We start from the raw sequence: 21,093 nt of genomic DNA, 5'->3' as shown, positions 1-21,093 counted from the left end.
CCGAGGGGGGCGGGACGTCCGGCGCGCGGCGGGCGGGGGTCGGTGCGGGTCGGTCCGGCCGGGCCGGCGCTGGGGCAGCGGAGCCGCGGGGGCTCAGCGCGGTGGCCGCCATGCCCGGCATCGATAAACTGCCCATCGAGGAGACGCTGGAGGACAGCCCGCAGGTGAGACAGGCCCGGCGGAGGCCGCATCGGGCCCAGCCCCTGCTGGCGGGCCCAGCGCTGCTTCCCTGTGGTTCCCGGCCCCGAGAGCCGCGGCGGTGGCGGGAGGGAGGGTGGCGCCCCAGCAGCGCGGCGGGGACGCTGCCCGCACGGCCCCGCGGGCTCCCACAGTGTCGGCTCGGGCTCTCCGCCCCGGCCGTGCCCCGCCAAGGCCCGCTTGGAGCTCCGCTGGCCCCCCCGCCGCTCCCGGGAGTGCCGCGGGCCGGGAGCGGGGCTGGGGCTCCGGGCCCGGGTGCTGCGGCACCTCCGGCGGGGCAGTGCCGCCACCAGCACCGCTCTCTGACCCCCGCCCCCGCCTTCGCACTCAGGCTCGATACGGACACGTCCTGACCACAAAACTCGCGTTGCCCTCTCAAACCATTTTCCCCCTTGTTTTTCAGCAAGGCGCGTTAAGGTTTAGCAGAGCCGTGCGAGCGGCGGGGCTGGGTGAGGTTACCGCGCTTAGTGCGGAGCGCGGGCGGGAGCACACGGTGCCCTCCGTGCTCCGAGCCTTGCCTCGCATCGCTGCCCCCCGATGTGACAGCCATGCTCTGTAGTGCGCTGGAGTTCCTTTCTGAAGTAGGAAATGCTTTATTCTGTGGCTCTGGTTTCTCTTGCTGGCAGTAACAATAGCAAGTTCTTGTACTGTATTTCTTAGATGTTGGAGAAAGTTTGCAATGTATTTTCTTTTATGGCAGCCTTTGGAATTAAGATCCTTGTTCTGGTGCATGCTTGACATAGTGAGCAGTTTGTCCTGTACTGCAATAGCATGTGCATTGGTAGTTTCAATTCCTTGGTCATAGGAGAGTTTCTGCTCACACTGATCTGCATTCCCAAAGCATTGCACAACAAAAAAGCCAAGAGACTGGAAGCACAGGCTGGGTCTGCTGTCACCTGCAGTGGCCTCCATCTGATGGCATAGAAGGCTTAAAACACTTCTAATAAGGGGTTTCTTTGTGCAGCTTCTCCCTGGTCCTTTCCTGTTTGCTTGCTCACAAACACGGATTGAGAGAATGCTAAAGAAAATGCAAAATGATGCAGAGTTTTACTGGAAACATAAGTAAACAATTGCTCTCATTTTCCGCTAAGCAGAAATCTGCCATAACTTATTTACAGTTTCAGGTTAATTTCTTTCCATCAGTATTGTATGATGTTGTTTTGATGGTTGGACATCAATAACTGACATTTTTAAAGTAAAACATAAAGATATTTTTTTCCATGGTCAGTTGTAAAGAGTTAGTATAATCCAGAAACCTTACATAATAGTCCTTTAAAAATCCAAGCTCAGGTTTATTTATGTTCAGGTTTAAAGGTCATGGGTATATAATTCAATGGTTATAGTACCATGTAATTTTTGCTTTTGCATTCTTGCATGTATCTCTGCCTTAATGGGAGAGTCAAGGTTGTTAGGATGACACATGTTGCCACACCTGGCAAAGATTTGAGTTCTCCTTCACCTCTTTCCACTTGATTTATAAACTAGAACCAGCATTAAAGCTATTTTTGTGCTGATTATGCTGTTTGATTATATTTTTTAATATTTAAATAGCACTTAGACATGATATAGCAAGACAGTAATTGTGATACAGCCAGGCATCTAATTCAACTTAAATAAAAGAATCTTATGTCAGAAGGAATTATTAAATAATATACTTTATGTGGGTTTAATAAGTCCTCTTTGATTATCATTAAAAGCAAAACATCAGAAATAGCTGAAAAAGACCTTCATGCTTCAAGGGGAGATGGACTAAAGACTTCAGTAATTTCAAGACAGCCTAGGGAAGACTAAAAAGTAGAATTTCCAATTTCAAGTGTTTAACAATCATAGTTTGGGGAAAAAACAATTATGTGCTTATGATTCTTTTCATTTTCTGCCTGGACATTAACTTTGGTGTAAACCTAGAAACAAAGGATGGTCCTTTTGCTAACACATTGCCAAGGTGTTTCCTTTGTGGCTCTTGCAAGCACTGCTCCTGCTTCTTCAGCCAAGCATCCCAACAGTGTTTTAAGAAAAGCCAGTGTGGCTGTGCAGAGTTACTGGTACATCCTCTGCTTTTCCCCCTTTGGGATTTTTGGTGGAAGGAAGCCATTCAAAACCCTCATGGTGAGGAGGAATAACCTTGCTTCCAAGTGCAAAAAGGATGCAAGAACACGCAGTCAGCATCTCATTTAAGCTTACAGGCAAATTACACCTGAGCAACCTGATTGCCTTGTTGTGGAGTCAGTCCCTTGGCAGGAGGGAGAGCAGGGCATGTCAGTCACCCTGGCTTATGCAGGGACTCTGACATGGCCTGGCAGCTTCTTCTGGCCAAAAGGGAGAGGTATGGACTGTGACCTGAGTGGTGAAACTGCCTGGGTAGTTGGGCTTAGATGGAGATCAGTTTTAGTCTAATAGGTGACCAGTGATAAAAGAGGTTGATTTTTGAGGTGGAGGTTGTTAAGCACCATCAGTGATGCACACAGGAGTCATCAGGCTTGTGGGTGACACCAGCTAAAGAACAGACAGACTGATAAGCTGGGTAAGGACAGATCTTTTCACTCCCTTTCAGTGGTGAGAAATATGTATGTTGAGGACAGTCAGATGCAGGTTGTATTGTTTGTTTTGGTTTGGTGTAGTTCCTCAACCTTTTGATCACAGAATTGATAGTTATTCCACAGGTAAGTTACAGGTCCAAGCACAACCAGCAGGTGTCTGTGTTCAGGTTGGACAGTATGAGACAGTGACAGCCTTTATTTGGATCTCACTGCAGAGGAAATGTGTAGACCTGGCAAGCTGTTTAATACCAGTAATCTTTACCCTTCTCCTTAGGGATGTTTCATAGTGAGCCCAGTAGCTGCCCAGAGTTTCACCATTTAACAGTTGTCCATCTCCCCTGGCCCTTTCCTTTCTGAAAATGTATTAACCTGGAGAGAGCGTGACAGGAGGAGGAAGGCTGAGCTTGGGTATCTGTAAGATTCTTTGGCATGCAACAGGTATCATTCCTTCAACATTATTGGAGGGTTTATAGAATTTTCAGTAATGAACCCTGAAATAATGCTGTTTAAGTCTGAAATTCCATTATATTTAAATTCTTCTAACTTGCCATGTTTGTGTTTTGGCTGTTTGATCGTTACAGACCCGCTCTTTGCTGGGAGTGTTTGAAGAAGATGCTGCTGCAATATCCAATTACATCAATCAGTTGTTTCAAGCCATGCACAGAATATATGATGCTCAGGTAGGGTTAATGAAATTCTTGAATGCATTATTAAGCTTTGGAACCACATTTCATGTTTCTTTAACTTCCATATGCTTTAAATGTAGAACTGAAATCAAGTAAGAATTAATGATTGCTTTTCTGTATGTTAGGGAGTGCTAAGACTAAATTCTTGTGATTCTTTTTGCAACAGAATTTTTTATGACAAGTGAAATTATATTCTCTGTTCTCTAAGTAACTTTAATATATTTCCCAAGTGTTTCTAAAATGTTGCACACACTAAAATGATCTCAGTGTGTATAATAGTATGTATCAAGTGGGAGGTTATTTTTTACCCACAATATATTCATGTTTCACTCATCTAGAAATAACTCAACTTTTATGCCAGAATCTTTTTTGTATGTTTTTCTAAAAATTTGAGTTAATCTCTCTATTTTTAATTTAGATGTATTTTACCTGTTTGACTTTTTATTGATTTTCATGTGTCCCTTTTTTTAAATCAGAATGAATTAAGTGCAGCAACTCATCTGACTTCAAAGCTTCTGAAGGAATATGAGAAACAGGTACTGCATAAATAATGTTGCCTGTGTGTGGTCAGATATTGTACTCAAAATCCTGTGTATTTCTGTGGTATTTTATCTCCCAGAGCACAGTGTAGAATGAATTTAGGTTTGGTCCAGATAAAAGGAACTGCTGTGGGTTGGTGGTTTAAATTGTTGCCGAAATAATCTACTGTCTTTATTTTAGTTCTTCCAGCTAAACCAGCTAAAGAATGAAGTTCCTCTTACCATGAAGAATATTAATAACTTTTGAAATATTTTACTCTTGGATTAGGTGTTTTTTGGAGAATTGCTTAGGGTAGTTCTTTTTGTTTTTAATTTATAAACCTGTTTACGCTTAAGTGCTTAAATATCAATAGTCCCAAAGAGAAGAGAATGCAATGCAATCTCCAAATTACAACCATAATTTGATCTGTGAGCATAATTCCATCTCTGAAAGCACAGACTATGGAATCCATAACTTTCTTCCCTCCTAACCTGTACTGTGAAGGGTTCTTTTTTTGTAGCTTTGTTGCTGGGTCCCCTTTTCTGAGATTAAAAATGTTAAAAACAAAAATTTGTTTCTTTTAAGAGGCTGCTGCTCCCTATCCTCCTTTTCCACCTAATGAGGTGAACTGCTTCAGTATATCTTAATTGTGTAATATTTTAAAATAATGGAATACCTGATATACTCAGGGAGATGATTAATCCAGTTTTGTGAATGGCACTGCAAGCAACATAACTCTTTTTGCCTTCTCAGCGTTTTCCACTCGGGGGAGATGATGAAGTCATGACTTCCACTCTGCAGCAATTTGCAAAAGTGATTGATGAGGTAAGTCCTTGTATGTGCTTTGCTAATGCTGTCAGGTACAGACTTTAGCTGCCTAATTACTCCTTTTTTAAGCTAGGAGGTACAGAAATGGCATTCATTTGTCAACAAGGTAACAATTAATTGTATATTGCAACATCTATTTAAAGTTACATAACCTTAAGATAAAGAATTAATTCAGCAAAATGAGGATACATTGCTGAAAAACACATAGTTTAACTCCTAGAGATAGAGCCAGAACCATGACACAGTGGCAGTTAGCAGCTATGTACATGAGGGTGTCTGTGTGCCTGATTTCAGTACCTGACTGACACAGGACCCTCCTGCTGTCTCTCTTGGATACTGACTCACAGGACACACAACTGAGCACCATTAAGAGCTGAATCAGGATTTTTGTTGTGATCCCTCTCCTCATTTAAACAGCATTTTAGGAGGAGGTTCACATTTTGTTCTGCCTCTGTGAGCTGTGAAAGATGGGCTGTGAGGTAGCTGGAGGGAAACTGGAGAAAGAAATGGACTAGTCAGGATGGATGAGGTTGGTTTTGGACATGATCCAGTAGCTTGGAAAAGTTCAGAAAAAAACTAAACTCTAAAGGTTTTCTATAAAAAACTGATGATGAGATCTGGAACCTAGGAAAAAGTAGCCTCAAAAGAAGGAACATGCAAAAATGTGTTTGAGTTGTACATGTCATCCTTGAGTGACATTGATGTCCGCCTATTGTGATTTGATTTGGTCTCAGCACTGCTTTCCTAAGATTTTCTTCTTTTGTCTTTTTCAGCTCAGCTCTTGCCATGCAGTACTTTCAACTCAGCTTGCAGATGCAATGATGTTTCCTATTACCCAGTTTAAAGAAAGGGATCTAAAAGGTAGAGGACTTGACCAAATACTGTTTTTTTCAACAGCAGCAACAATAAAAACATAGCATTTAATCTTCATAGCTCTTGTTTCACTAAATAGAATACACCACTTATTTTTCAGCTCTCAAAAGTATGCATCTCCCAATTTAAAAAGCAAAGTAAGTTATTTCTGTTCATGAGAGTATTACAGTTGAACTTAACATTATTATGGCTGCAACAAAAATATTACTTACATTAGGGAAGCACTTATCTTCTATTCAAGATGAACAATTAGCAGCTACTCAAAAATGTTAGGAAAGAAGAATTTTCAGATAATTTGCATTTTCATGAAAGATTTGTATATCAGATCATGACATGTGTATAATTGCTGGACTAAGCTCAAAAGGCAGAGTGCCAAAGTTGTAGTACTTACCTTATTGAGATTTAGTAATCAGCTCTGCTGGTAGCACAGGTGACTTCTTAGGTGCAGACATAAGGTGCTTCCAGCTTCTTACTTTTGTAATAATTGTACTTGTGCCTGGATAAAATAACATCTGTGTGATGATGATAGATTTTATTCAAGATACCAGAGTGAACAGACTCCTGTGGCAAATGAGCTTCCAAGTAGAAATTATAAGAGTTAAACCCCAAGTAACTTAAATATCCCTATTGTGAAGGTTCTAGAGTGGGTATACCTAAGATAGGAAGATCTGAAATCTAAATTGAAATAAAAATTACAAGTCTTTCATAAGTCTTCTGATTTTTCATGAATCTTGGAAAATACTTCTTTGGCAATAGTTCACAGCAAAATTATGCACTGAAAAGATTATGGTTTGGTTGGGGTTTTTTTTGAGCAAGAGATCATGACTTTTCCAAGGCTGATATTGCTTCTCAGGACCTGAAAAGTCTCCTGTTAGCACTTACTGAAGAGGCATTCCTGAGGCAATAATTGCCAATTACATTTTCCCACTGCAAGGTTTAGGCACCAGCTGGTGCAGTTTGTAATGACCCTACACTTCTGTATGGGCTTCACAGGCACTTCCTGGACAGGTTTTTTTTTGTATTTGCTTTACCATAAAGTTGATTATGGCTCTCTGCTGGTTTGTATTGTAATATGGCACAGACCACAGCCAAGATCAGAACAGGTGTAAGGTACTCTGCTGGTTCCTGTTCCTGGCACAATGAGGCAATAACCAGCTGGAACTGAGCTGATTTTAGCTAGCTGATTTGATACTGCCCATCTCCCATGCTTGCATTTCCCCAGCTCAAACCAGAACCCAGACTGGAACTGCAGGTGCAGTGATGATGATGACTTTCAAAGACTTTTGAAAGGAATTCCTCCTTACAGTATTACAGTACAGTTTTTTTGGTAAGCACAGAAATGATCCTCATGCCCCAGGCAGAGCAGATTTCCCTGGCCATGGAGTGCCTGTGCTGGTAGCTCAGTATGGTACAGGGTGTTCCCTTCAATTGCTCAGTAGTGAACATTACATGAGAAACTACTATATGTGAATGTTACACTAATAACAACTTACTGAAATTGTAATATGTTGTTTTTTTAGAGATATTAACTCTAAAAGAAGTTTTCCAAATTGCAAGCAATGGTAAGTGTAAAGTACTTAATCTTATCAATATTACAAGACAACAGTGTTATTGTAGGTTATTATTTGTCCTTAAATAGTGGAGTTAAGCTTGTAGGCTTAGAGTAACTAATTAAGGTGTAATTCTGAGTGATACTTGGGCACTCAACTTTCCTGGTTCACCTGTAAATCTCTGCTCTGTGTACTGAAGCATTAAGGCAAATTGAAAGGGTTTTTTCACAAAACCTTAAGTGTATGTATGATTATTAAATAATGTAGGATTATGACATCAAAATCACAAAAAGAGTAAGGTGCTAGCTTGCTTCTTAAAGACAGGACCAGATCAATAAAAAAAATTTACTTTCCTAAAATTAATTTCATAGTTCTCTTCCCTATTTTCAGAAGTAATTTTTTTAGCTGTCTCTAATATATCCATATTGAGAAATTATTCTTTAAATAATATTCTGCTTCTCTCAGTGAAAATTGTTTAATTGCTTTAGAAGCAAAAAATATTAGATACAGATTGTCATAATTGTTGCAGGGATGTGATTATACACAGACAAGAACTATTCCTAAAGGTGTTAATATGACAGAACTTTGCATTCAGCTGTCTGTGTAACACGGTGATATAAAAGGTTTTCTGCTCTGTTTCATAAGTCATTAATTTGTGAAAATGATCATAAATTCTCTCTTGATTGTTCAGACCATGATGCTGCCATTACCAGATACAGTCGGCTGTCAAAAAGAAAGGAAAATGAAAAGGTTTGTAAAACAAAATCTTAATATAAAGATTGTTTAAAGAAGACAAGAAATAATTTTAATTTCATATATATTTGTGATGGAACACAGTGTATGACAGATTCTGTGTGACATTTGATAGCTTTTAGCAGTCTAGACAGAAAAGCAGGTTTCTCCAATACCTGCCTGTCTGTAACACTGACAGTGCTTTGGGAATAATATTGTGATGTCATATTCAGTTTGTTTTGTGAAGGAATAACCACACTTTCCAGGTATTTGTATGTTTTTCACATATCTCATGTTTAAATTAGAGAAGTAGAATAGTACAATATGCAGCAGCTGGTGATAGAGGGTAGAACATGACTGGGTTTTTCCATGCTGGCTATAAAGCTGTCCACAGGGCATGTGATCAATGCCAATCTCAAACATTCCTTTTTTCCCTCCCCTTGTCTGTGTCTCTTCAGATCAAGGCTGAAGTTACAGAAGATGTATATACTTCAAGGAAAAAACAGCATCAGACTATGATGCATTATTTCTGTGCATTAAACACTCTCCAGTACAAAAAGAAGATTTCTCTGCTAGAACCCCTGCTGGGATACATGCAAGCTCAGGTAATTTCTCTGTTCACATCCTTGTGACACAAATGTCACTGCAATGCCAGCAGCAGCCTTCAAACACTCATTCTGCTGCTTTTAGTTACAGGCTTTGGTGGGAATGAGGGATGAAAACAGATTTCTCTGGGAAACTTTAACCTCCTATGATTTCATCTGTTAATTTTAAGTGGAGTTTTATTAATGACTAAATTCTCCCTTTTCCTCCTTTATTCTTTAAAGATAAGCTTTTTTAAAATGGGTTCAGAAAATCTTACTGAGCAACTGGAAGAATTTTTGACCAATATTGGCACAAGTGTACAGAAGTAAGTTGGCTTTGTTGAATTTTGAACTTTAATGAAGATTATTTTTTTCTGTTTCTACTTATTAATAAATTATCTTTGCTAATAGCACATTTTTTACCTTAGTGTTCGCAGGGAGATGGATTGTGAAGTAGAAAACATGCAACAAACTATAGAGGACTTGGAAGTAGCCAGTGATCCACTGTATTTGCCTGATCCTGATCCTACCAAATTTCCTGCCCATAGGAATCTAACAAGGAAGGCTGGCTATCTCAATGCAAGAAAGTAAGAGTAACTTGTTATTTAAAAATTCCAGACTATTTAATTTTGGGAAAGAAAAGCTAAAGAACCTGGAAATTTTTTTAAGATGTTAGCTATGCTGGTTTTATACATTTAGTTGAGTAAGTCACATAAGAGCTATTCTGTTTCTTTCTTTGGACTTCTTCATCTAGTTAGTATTAAATTGATATACTGATATAATTACTGATATAATTGATATACTGATATAATTACACTGATTATACACTGATATAATGTCATTCAGGTGCAAAGCACAATTATCCTGATTTTAGTCTAATTTTGCCTGAATTTTCACAGTTTAAAAAAAAAAGTTTGAGAGTGTAATTTCTGTGCATCCTAACTGGGAAGTAACAAGATTCCGTCTATTTGGATTGTTCTGGAAGTGTCTGTTAAAGCTTTGGGATTCAAATGACTAATAAAACATTGTAATTTTGATCTAAAAAAGGCAAAAAACACCCTGTTAACCAAAATACCCTTGGAAGGAGCTTCTGGATTCCATGCAGCAGTGGCTCATTGTCCACAGGAGGGAGCTGTGCCTCTAAGGAAGTACCACAGCTGTTTTTCACAGCTACTAAAAATAAATTGTAACATTTAAATTTTTTACTGTAATTTATATAATAAGCTCCAAAGAATTAAAAAAAAAAAGTCGATTACTTTTACAACAACAGTTAAGTAAAATACTTACTGAATGAGGCATTAATTTCTGCATTAGAACACAATTACAGCAGCTAACATGATAGAGTGTCTGGGCAAAAAGGGAGGCTGACTGAGGACTGGTTTTTATTTTTCAGTAAGACAGGGCTGGTGTCCTCCAGCTGGGAGAGACAGTTTTACTTCACTCAAGGTGGAAACCTGATGAGCCAGGCAAGAGGAGATGTGGCTGGGGGCCTTGTGATGGACATAGACAATTGCTCGGTGATGGCTGTGGACTGCGAGGACAGGCGGTACTGCTTCCAGATAACGTCCTTTGATGGCAAAAAGTGAGTGCTCCTACACTGCTGCTCCTGTCACAAACACTGCAGTCACTAATTAGAAAAGAAAGATGGTCTGCCTTTGGCCACATGTTAACTTGATATATTCTGTGGATATTTAAAAGCAAAATCTGGGATCTCCTTTTAACTGTGTTAACTGGATTTTTGTTTATCAACTCTATAATGTAGCTGAGTAGTATTTCAAAATAAGATTATGGTAATTAGTTGACAGTCACATATTATTGCATTTTGTGAATACTTAAGTATTACATGGACTCAATTAGAATTGTGTTCCTTTTCTGTTTCCTGTTGAAAGGAAAGCATAGGTTCCTCCCCATCCTAATTAAATGTTGACTGCACTCTGCACAAACAATCTTCAGCCTTTCATAACTTGTTCAGTGTGTAAATATGAAAATGTAATTTCTTGCCTAACTGTATTAGTGAGGCATTTACATACACAAAATTGTTTTCCATTCTCCTCTTTCAGGTCTTCAATCTTACAGGCAGAAAGTAAAAAAGATTATGAAGAGGTAAGCTTATAGGAGGTGTGCATGGAGCCCAGTGATTTTCTGCTGCACACAAAGAATACATTCCTAACCATGGCTGGATACTGCCTATTTTTTTCTGTTTCTACTTATTAATAAAATATCTTTGTTAGTAACACTTTGTATATCTTAGTGTTCCTGTTAGCTTCCTCCTTCAGATAAAAGTTGAAAAGCCAAGAACAGAAGCAAATGGTTTTGCAGAGCAGAGAGAGAAAGTAGATTCTAGCTTGCAGATGCAAGAAATGAGCAAATTCCACAAATTTTTATCATGTCTTGAGGAAACAATGTCCTCTGCAGCACAGAATAAAGAACAGAGAATCCTGATGAGTTTTTTTTAACTTCTTTGGAGTTGTTATTTAAGCTTTCTTTAGTTTTAGTATGACTAAAATAATTTTTGTGAGTAAAATCTAAAAGTGTAAGGTGCAGTATGCAGGTGGCAGTGAATTTAATGACAAGCTGTGTGTGCAGAATATTTGTCTGCCTGAATTTACCAAGAAAGTAGAAAAAGTGATGAAACAGCAACTCAGGTATTCAATCAAAATTGCTTAGAAGACATAACAGATTAATTTGGTTTTTTTTCTTCCTCTTTTTCAGTGGATATGCACCATAAACAACATATCTAAGCAGATATATCTAAGTGAAAACCCTGAGGTAACTCTACTAAAACTTATATTTATGAGTAATATGTTAACATTTATATTTATAGAGTAAATTCATATTGCTAAAAACTTACATCATGATTTTTGCTTACTAAAGTAGGGGAATTGGCCCAATAAAAAACTGTTTTATAACACAGCATGTATCTATATATAAAGTGTGTCTTCATGGGTTTTAGTTCACAGTTGAGGGCTGCATTTCTCAAATAAGATTTTTCTTTTGTTTTCCTGGCTACATTTGCTTATTTTGCCAGAGTTATCATTGGAGCTTTTCTCTATTGCTGCCTTCTACTAACATTGGCAGTATTTTAAGGCCAATGTGTTCATTTAAATTGAGAAAGTTAACATCAGGTTATGTGTTTGAAGAAAAGCTGGAAGAAAATGCTGGAGTTGTGTTGGCGAAAATTTAGGAATGCAAGATTCTCATGCAGGGTTGAGTTTATAACTTTAAATAAAATCTGAAAGTTTCTTTTGAGAAAAGTGTTTTGAGTTCTTGTTTGCCATCTCTGTAGGAGATTGCTGCCCGTGTGAACCAGTCAGCTCTGGAGGCTGTCACTCCTTCCCCTTCCTTTCAGCAGAGGCACGAGAGCCTGAGGCCAGCTGTGTAAGTGGAGCAACCAGAGACCATTTGAAGTGCACATAGAAAAAGAAAATCCTGGATGAAGTTCCAGGGGGGGAAAAAAAGCCTTACAAACCTACAAATATTTTTGTGATCAGAGCTAAATCTTTGATAGGCCAGAGGAAAATTTCCTGAACACACCTTTCACTGCTGAAGCACTGTTGAGCATCCATTGTCACAAGTAATCCCAATGCCAGCTGTGGACACTTTGGTTGGTTTCATCACAGCTGTTTTGTTGTGTGATTTCATGATGAGATTTTTCTTCATGTGTCCAATTCCTAGAAGCAGACCTCAGGTTTTATTACACTTAATATGTGATTATATATCGATGTTAAATCAATCTGATGCAATTATTAATAGAAGTAGTAACTTTAAGTTAAATTTGAAAAACAAAACATAGATTTGTTTGCTATACCCCGATCTTCAGGTTTTTAGTTTTTGTTTTGTTTTACATCTAAGGTTTGGAATATTGTATTGGTGTTCCCTGTGGTTTAATTAATTATCAACCAGCCTGAGTTCACACACCCTGACTTTGCCTTTCTGGTTTTGTTGCAGGCAGTCTCGTCCTCCTGCAGCTCGTACCAGCAGCTCAGGGTCCCTGGGCTCGGACTCAGCAGCTCTCTCAGCACTTTCCTTGGATTCCCTCGTTGCCCCTGACACTCCCATCCAGTTTGACATCATATCTCCAGTCAGTGAAGATCTGCCTGGCCAAGCAAAGTCATCAGGGCAATCGGGCAGGTAGGAAATGGAGAGAGAAGGAAAAAATCCCTAAAGTTCATGTTACTAATTCAAAAGCCAACAAATAAGAAAACCACATGTAAGATGCAGCTCCAGCACACACATTGCCTTTTTCCTGACTGATGTAACAAATTTTGCAGTGGCCAGTGGAGCAAAACAATTTGTTAAACTGTTAGTTGGAATTGTAAAAAAAGGCTTAATTACATCACTAGAGTCAAGGTGTAGTTTTCTATTTTGCAGCACCTTTTCTTGCTTTAACAGCCAATGCTTTTATTTATTGATTTATTTTAAACTTTTAGTTTCATAAAGTATTTTCCTTTCCTATTGCTTGCTCACCCAGCAGCTTGGGTTATTTCCTCTTGGAAACTCAAGAGAAATTTGGTAGCCCTGCCTCCAGGTGATGATGGCATACGATGACTCCTCTTAAGCTGAAAGGTGAGTGAAAATGGTCTAGGCTTCTGGAGTAATTCCACTTATGGACAACCTAAAATCATCTTCAGAGTTCATCCAAAACATAAAAGCATTTTCTCCTACTTATATTTGAGTGGGAGATGCACTAAAAACCAAAGACCTGTAAATCATCACTGCATTTCTAGAGCTGTATCTATAGAATTCAGATATGAACAAAATGTATTTGCAGATCCAGCTGCTCTTAACAACAACAAAACCAGCCAAAGAGATGAAAACTAATTGATGTGATTCTTGTCACAAAAATGTGTTGTATCCCCCTGCCTCTAGGAAAATATTTGTATTTTGAACTGCATCTCACAGATGTAAGAGTTGAAATTATATATAAAAAAATACTTTTTTCTTTGTTCCAGTTTTCTTTTTATTGTTGGTACCAGGATAAGCAGGTGGCCAACTAGATCCTTCAGAAGACACTGATTTAAAATAGACTTGAACTGCATTGCAGGAGGTGGAGAGTTTAGGCTTAGCTGAACCCCTGTGGTAGCCTGGTCCAGCTCAGTGGGTCAGAGCTGGGTGTCAGTAACCAAGGCTGTGGGTTCAGTCCCTGCATGGGCCATTCACTGCAGAGTTGGAGTCAATGATCCTTGGGGGTGCCTTCCAACTCAGAATATTCTGTGATGTCATCAGTTATAATTCTCATCTAGAAAATAATATTTTTCATGGCAGAAATGATAGAGTTGAGCTCAGTATTTTCAATTAACTATGGCCTTCAATAAAGAACTGCAGTGTTTGTACAGATAGGCAACATGTTTGTTATTAAAAAAGAAGTACTTTTCTTGGTTTCTGATACTGATGACATACATTTAAATTTTGTTTTTGCCTTTTGAGAGAACCTGTGAGATTTTGTATTTACTGTTCCAGTTTAATATTAAACAACAAGAAAAGTCTGAGCAATACAAGATGCTGGTAGAAAAAATTTGCTTTTACTATAATTACACAGGTCAGCCTTTAATGAGATGGGTCTTGATTGAATCCATGTTATCTAAACATTGTAGCAATGCCATCTTGCCTTCAATCTAGAAAAATTTAATACTTTAAACCAGACATCTCTTAGTTAAAACATTTCTGATAATTGATAAAATAAACTGGCAGTCAGTATGTGTAACTGAACAATTTTTTTTTCTTATAGTTCTGAAATTTGTTTTTAGAACACTAACTATTGAGGTAACACTTTCATTAATCCCATAAAAAACCTAATTTGAACTATACTGACTCCTTGCCAATAGCTTTTACTATCAATCATCCAGAGAGAATGAGTCTTTTCCTCTACATATTTTAAATAAAATGTCCTCATTTCCTGTGCTTATTCCTTTACTGTTTTTGAAAAATGCAGACTTGGAAGCCTAGAGTATTTTCACTTTTCTCTGTAACTGATAGTAATTCTGTCTCTGAGAGCCAGAAATAGCCACATTTCTCTTGACTCTCTAGGAGTAAAACCCCAGTGATGTTTTGAGAAAGCTGCATTTGAAACAAACCCAGGGGCTTCTCTTGAGTAAGTAATTCAACACCTTGACATTGAGGAGAAGTGGGCGCTCTTATGGAGTACTGAAAGGGCCTGGTTTTTGGCTGTGCTTCCTGAAGCTGTTCTGTGAAATTTCATTCCCTAAAACTTTACATTTTCAAATATGACCAAGGTTTAGGTTTGGACTTAATTCAAATATTAAAAAAAAAAGTGAGCAAAACTTTCTATGGCAGCAATAGGACAATAATATCTGGTATTTCCCCCATAATGTGGAAAATGACCCTCAAAGACAGCAAGTTATGTGTCATTCCTGATAGAATTGCTTCTCCTTATGGCTCATGAAACATTATTCCTCCAGATGACAAGTTTGTGAACTCACTACATGTTGGTATCTGACACAGCATGAGACTTCTGCACTGTCCATGAGTGGTTCCTGCAATCTGACTCCTGCTTTAATGTTTTCATTTTCTGATAGACGCACCAATCCTTTCGGGGAATCTGGAGGCTCAAAGCCTGAAACAGAAGGTAAAACAAAATTTCACTTCAATGCAAAATAAAAATCAGTTTTGACAGTTCTGTCTTCATTTCTAGCTTCTCTCTTCTAATTTAATACCAGTTTTAAAATGCTTAATTACATTGCAAGGTATTTGATTAGTAAAGTTAAATCAAACTACTGTCTGAAAATCTGCTGTAAAAAGGATTCATTGCATCTTTTGTATTCATTAACCAAATGCAAAGATGTGTGGTGTGCTGTGTAGTAACTGCACCTCTAATTGCTAAGTAGGAACAATCTCTTTCCAAGTTAGGAGGAGCTTGGAGTTTTCCTGACTGCAGTCCACCTTGGGTTTTGAATGGGAAACCCAAAGTGGAGTTTGTTTTTTTTCAATACTTTTCTCTTTTCTTAGATTCAATTCTTCATCAGTTATTTATTGTGAGATTCCTTGGCTCTATGGAAGTGAGGTGTGATGAAAGCCCAGACGTTGTTTATGAGACAATGCGTCAGATACTCGCAGCGCGCGCCATCCACAACGTCTTCAGGATGACAGAGTCACACTTGTTAGTCACTTGTGACTGTTTAAAGTAGGTTTGCTTCCTGACTTCTACTGATGTTTATTTACAGAATGATTTTCTTTCACCTTGGTAAAATTTACTTTCTGGTTTGTCTTTAAAAACAAATTTTTAGGTTAATTGATCCACAGACACAAGTTACAAGACTACGAGTAAGTAACTTCCCATTTTAAGATAAATATCCAGCAATGTAATTCTTTTACTTTAAAAATATTATTATTAGATGGTGGCAAAAATCACTCATAGCATGAGATTTCCAGCCAAATTTCCAGTGCTATTAGGAGACCAATGCAGACATTTAGAAATATTTGCAAATCAGGTTTAGGGGAGTGATTTCAAGAGGTCAGATTGGCTTTTGAGACTCCCTGTGATCTGAGGGGGTAAAATAGTAAAGAGAGAAGATTAATGATGGAGTCGCATTAGTTCTGTAGTCCAAGAGGGTTTGTTTGCTGTTTGGTTTCTCTGGTTTGTTTTGAGGTTTTGTTTTTAATGTTTTGACATTAAGTTCAAAAATGCTCCAAGGCTGTCACCTTTTACAAGTGAGGTACATCAAGTGAGGGTATGTCCCATATACAAAATGCACACATCTAATTCCAGGAAAACTCATCCTTTCAGTTCAGAGCAGCTCTGGTAGGGACTCTCAGAATTTTTAAGCTTATTGTTTGATGAGTCTTAAAAAGATAATTTGAAGTCCAACCTCTTTTAGGAATAAGAATGCAAAACAGTTTTCTTGTAACAAACTAATGAAGGTATGGGATGGGGTTTTTTTCTTGCTTATATAATTAGGAGAACTGAGCTGTAGAGGTTTTTGAGAAGTAGTGCCTTTACATCAAACTAAATATTGAAAGCTTAGTCACAAATGTAACGATAATGAATGATTAAAACAAAATAAAACAGGAGTGTATGCACTTTTAGGAAGATGACTGAGTCACACTGCAAATGTAGTCCCTTTTTCTTTCATGAAGTCTGTTTTTTGACATTTGCTTGTCTTTGGAATAATTTAGTCCTTGCTGTCTAATCTGTTTGTGCTTCATTTGTTTGGGTACTTCTTGTGCTGTGGGTGTGCATTAATTAATGTGCAGTGTATAGAAACCTCGTGTGGCACATCTTTGGAGTCAGTTTTAATGTCTCCCTGTCTGATCCTTTTGGCAGTTCCCTTTGCCCAATGTAGTGCTGTATGCTACACACCAGGAGAACAAGCGCCTGTTTGGATTTGTGCTCAGAACCTCAGGAGGGAGAGTGGAGAGCCGCCAGACCTCCATCTGCTACATATTTGAGTCAAATAATGAAGGGGAAAAGGTATTGGTGATGGTTTTGCCATGTATCAGTTGTGAATATGGATTCCAAGATGCTAGATCCATTCAAACCTGTCATTTTAAGAGCCTGCAAACTCTTTTTTGTGCTGTTGTATTTAATTTGGGATGCTGGCTGAAATTTAAAGGCATTTTTAATTATTTCCATCTGTTTTGTGTTTAGATTTGTGACTCTGTTGGATTGGCCAAACAGATAGCTTTACATGCAGAACTGGTAAGAATCTTTTTGGGGCAAAGGATGCTGGGGAATGGAAGGAAGAGGGTATATTTAATTATGTGTAATAGATTGTATTCTGCAAGATGCCTCTAGATGCAGCAATACTGTTGTATATTTTAAGGGACTTTTTTTCCTAGAATTTAAATTCAAAAGAAAAGACTGACCAATATCCACTGTAGAACAATATTCAATATAGGATTCATTTTGCCACTTTTAACAACCATACCAGTCCTTTAAAAGCAAAATATTCAAAACAGTGAAGTCAACAGTCTTGAGCAAACTCATATCAGTCAGTAGTGTCCCAAACATCCCAGGCTCTTGTTACTGACTTTATTTATATTTTTCTCTTTAGGATCGAAAAGCCTCAGAAAAGCAGAAGGAAATAGATAAAGTCAAAGAGAAACAGCAAAAAGAACTGAATAAACAAAAGCAAATTGAGAAGGTACCTTTCATCATTATTTCTTAATGTTAGGTTTTTTCTACTTACTTTATTTTGCAGTTTTGTCCAAAGCTGTCCACTGATAGTATTAATAGATCATTAGAAATCGTAATAATGGTATCCTGTGTCCATTGCAGATGGCTTTAAGGGTAATACTCTTTTTCTGATTTCTCAACCCCTCTTCTCAATGCAGGACTTGGAGGAGCAGAGCCGGTTGATAGCAGCTTCCAGCAGATCCAACCAGAGCAGCACAGAAGGACAGTTTGTAGTCCTTAGCAGCAGCCAGTCAGAAGACAGTGATTTAGGAGAAGATGGAAAAAAGAAGAGAGAATCTGAAGCCTAAGGTTGCTTGCTTCATTAAAATTGGAATCATCCATATATCTGGTGAAATGGCACAAGTTCTACAAGAGGTGAAATGTAGGTGGAGGGTCTGTCGTGTTATAGAAAAGACTTCACAATATATAGACCCTGTTATGCCTTGATTTTTCTTTCTCAGTTGAGTGATTCCTATTTCCTGTCAGTATAATTTCTCTTGTATGCCAGATGAAGCAGGTGATGCTGCCATGTTGATTACAAACAAATGTTTTCTCAAGGCTTCTCTGCAGTATGGGAAACAATGTGGGTGATTTCCCCACTTAGTTCTGTGCAATTGACTGCTTTGGAAGCAAAACTGAAAACCCATTGGCCTTCAGCAGTAACACTGAAATTTGTTCTTTACACTGCAGTAGGGAGAACACCTTGCTGGAAACAAAAGCGGATGTCCAAATAAGACAGTGCTAAGCTTTACCCAGTTTGTTGCACATACCTGTTCCTAGATTTAGAAAGAAGGATCCCCTTTAACATCAGTGAGATGTGCAATAGTTCCAACAGAAGGATCTTTTTTGTTTCATTTTGCACAGTATGATACTGTCTTGATTTCTTTTATTTTGGTGAATACAATGCCAAAAAAACTTATTTCAACAGGAGAAAAAGATACTGTCAGACCTAGATAAGAGCTGATGAGATGCAGTTGAACTTTGTTGCATGAGGAAAAGCATTCCTCACCAAATGATAATTCATGTATATAGCCTTGTAGCACAAGTGCCATGTTCTTGGTTTTTCCCCAGTACTTGGAATAAAAAGCTGTAAACCTTTGAGTTCATTTTTATAAAACATGTGTAGAGTTGCAGGAAGATCTTGAATTCCATCATATGAAAATCTTCTGCATATGGAAATGCCTTGCTGCTAATACTACATCTACTGGAAATAAGTTGAGGCTCTTTAGTCTTTTTATGATTTTGCAAACAGAATTTACCAGTTCTAAAGTAAGAGATGATACCAATCCTACATCCTAGAGTCAGTTCTGGAAAGCATTTTTCAAAGTGATGTCTGTTTACAGCTTGTAATCTGCACTCCATATTCCATACCCTGTGTAATATTTATTTTGTATAGTATTAGATGTGCATTCACCTTTTGAACCAGAAGAGAAATCTTGTTTGAAGAGAAATATTTATTTTTGCACTAATTACTATAAATATTAAAATCCAGAGGAACAGAAGATAGCTCTCTAATAGTGGCATGAAAATAACAGGATATGTAGAGAGAAGAGAATATACTTATATTCCAAGTTATAATATAACAGTTAGGAGTGATTTACAGTTCATTGCAGGGCATTTCTGGTGTTCAGGAATGGAAGCAATTTTCAGAGTATCTCCTCAGCAGCTGGTGGTGGCCCAGCCCTTCCTGGCTGGAGCTGTTCAGTGCTGATGAAGTCAGTGAGGAATCTCAGGTCGTGTCTGCTGGATGGCTGTAGGTGCTCAGAGGGCTCTTCTGACTCCTGGGAGTGCCCTGCATTGGCCAAAGCCTCCTCCTGCCCTTGGTGCTGTGACTTTGTGTGCAGGAGTTGGTGGCCTCAGCTCCTGTGACAGGAGAGAAGGGCAGCAGTGCCTGGGCAGGAGCACAGGCAGCTGGAGCTGCAGAAGCTCTGGGCAGAGGTTTTACACCACAGCAGGGTTTTTACACCACAGGGACTTGTGCAGCCACCAAAGGGCTCTGCCTTGAAAAAGGAGGGGAGGAGGCTGAGGAACAGAGGGCTGCCAGGTTCTCTTCCTGAGTTAGTAACCAGATCCTCTTCCAGTGTGATTTTCATCCCCATAGTAGCCAGTCACTTGTAGAAATATCTGCTTTTGCTGTTGCCCAGTTAGGTCACATAGTATTGCCCTGTGGCTGGATTTAGCTGGCACAGTGCCACATGGACCACACCAACCTGAGACTTCTTGTAAAAGACAGTGGCATTTTTATTTCATATCTAGGCTTCCAATCTCAGCTCCCATTTTTAAGAGACTATTTTTATTCTTGACAACAAAAATGTACAGAGAGGCACTAAATCAAATTTTTTCCCTTTTTGTGCTTAAATCAAGGCTTACAGAGAGTGGCAAGGCAGTTTGTCTCTGCAAATTATTCCAGTTCATGTTTGTTTATGTTTGTTTTTATTTACTGATATTTGTTTTCTATAAAATAATATCACAGGGTAGCTCAAGGTTCCTGTGTCTTACTTGTATCTTTCTCAAGTATTTACTGAGGATGAAGCAGTTTGGAAACAGCACAGGGACCTTATGAAATCAGTGATCTCTAGTGTCTAGAATCCAGTCCTCAGCTTGTCAGAGAAGGACTAATTGTGTTAAGCACTGGAGCTGCGGTAGCCCAGGCTCCAGAGGGAGGACAGATAATAGATAAGCACTCTCATGAAAAAGCATTTCTGATGTGCAGCCTGTTTTGCATTAGCCTTATTGAAGAAATGTCAGAAAATAGAAATACTGTATTTTTTTCAAAAACTGTCATTACTCATATAGATATAAATCTGCAAAGATGATGAAGAAAGGCTGATAAAGTTGGCAGGTGAATTTTTTTGGATTTAGCAATAAATATTGGAATTACTCCATTTGCTTTTCAAGCTTTCCATATATGCTATTAAACAGCTTTCTAAAACAGACACCGTAGGAGTAAAATACATTTCACTTCTGTTGGATGATTCTCATCTTAACCACTAAAAGATTGATATGCATGAATGAAATGTAGGGTTGATTGTTTGCCCATGTAGGGGAGTTTCACTGGTGCAAAATGAGCAAGAAAGTACAAAAGCATCTGGGGTAATGATGAAAGCTGCAAGAGCAAAGGGATGTCTGCAGAGCTGGGTAATGGTAATTGAGTTATTAGGGGAGTGAGAACGACTGAGCTTTGCCTAGGGAGGATCACACAGGTTGTAATTAGAACTATTTCAAGGCAAAAACAGATGCTGAGTTTCATACATGATCTTTTTTCCTATAAGGTTTAGAACTACTTCATTAGAAAACAACTTTGTTGAAAAAAATCAGAACGATGCTTGGTATTTTCCATGAGAGTATGTAACAGTTAGTAGGAACACCTCATGGTCTGCTGGGAACTGCTGTGGTAGAATTGCACCACCAGAGTATTTTATTATTGTAACTAAATTACTAAATGGTTTCCTT

General features: G+C 38.6%; 1 protein-coding gene across 1 annotated transcript; it reads left to right on the top strand.

Moving 5' to 3' along the window:
* The first annotated feature begins 53 nt into the window (after nucleotides 1–53).
* Nucleotides 54–18,087, top strand: APPL1 (adaptor protein, phosphotyrosine interacting with PH domain and leucine zipper 1). The gene is made up of 22 exons (XM_054280823.1): nucleotides 54–164; nucleotides 3,317–3,415; nucleotides 3,898–3,957; nucleotides 4,694–4,765; nucleotides 5,542–5,629; nucleotides 7,162–7,203; nucleotides 7,883–7,941; nucleotides 8,382–8,528; nucleotides 8,751–8,833; nucleotides 8,936–9,094; nucleotides 9,901–10,089; nucleotides 10,568–10,610; nucleotides 11,220–11,276; nucleotides 11,794–11,885; nucleotides 12,456–12,638; nucleotides 15,044–15,093; nucleotides 15,474–15,648; nucleotides 15,752–15,788; nucleotides 16,789–16,935; nucleotides 17,113–17,163; nucleotides 17,519–17,608; nucleotides 17,799–18,087. Exons 1-22 carry the CDS (start codon nucleotides 111–113, stop codon nucleotides 17,946–17,948), a joined length of 2,127 nt encoding a protein of 708 aa, XP_054136798.1. The 5' UTR covers nucleotides 54–110; the 3' UTR covers nucleotides 17,949–18,087.
* The last annotated feature ends 3,006 nt before the right edge of the window (nucleotides 18,088–21,093 follow it).

This window comes from Melozone crissalis, unplaced genomic scaffold (genome assembly GCF_028551555.1).
Source record: "Melozone crissalis strain CALT ecotype California unplaced genomic scaffold, PUWL_Pcris_2 ptg000029l_1, whole genome shotgun sequence".
Lineage (NCBI taxonomy): Eukaryota > Metazoa > Chordata > Aves > Passeriformes > Passerellidae > Melozone > Melozone crissalis.
Note: the sequence above shows the minus strand (reverse complement) of the source record. Positions and strands in the feature narration are given on the sequence as shown.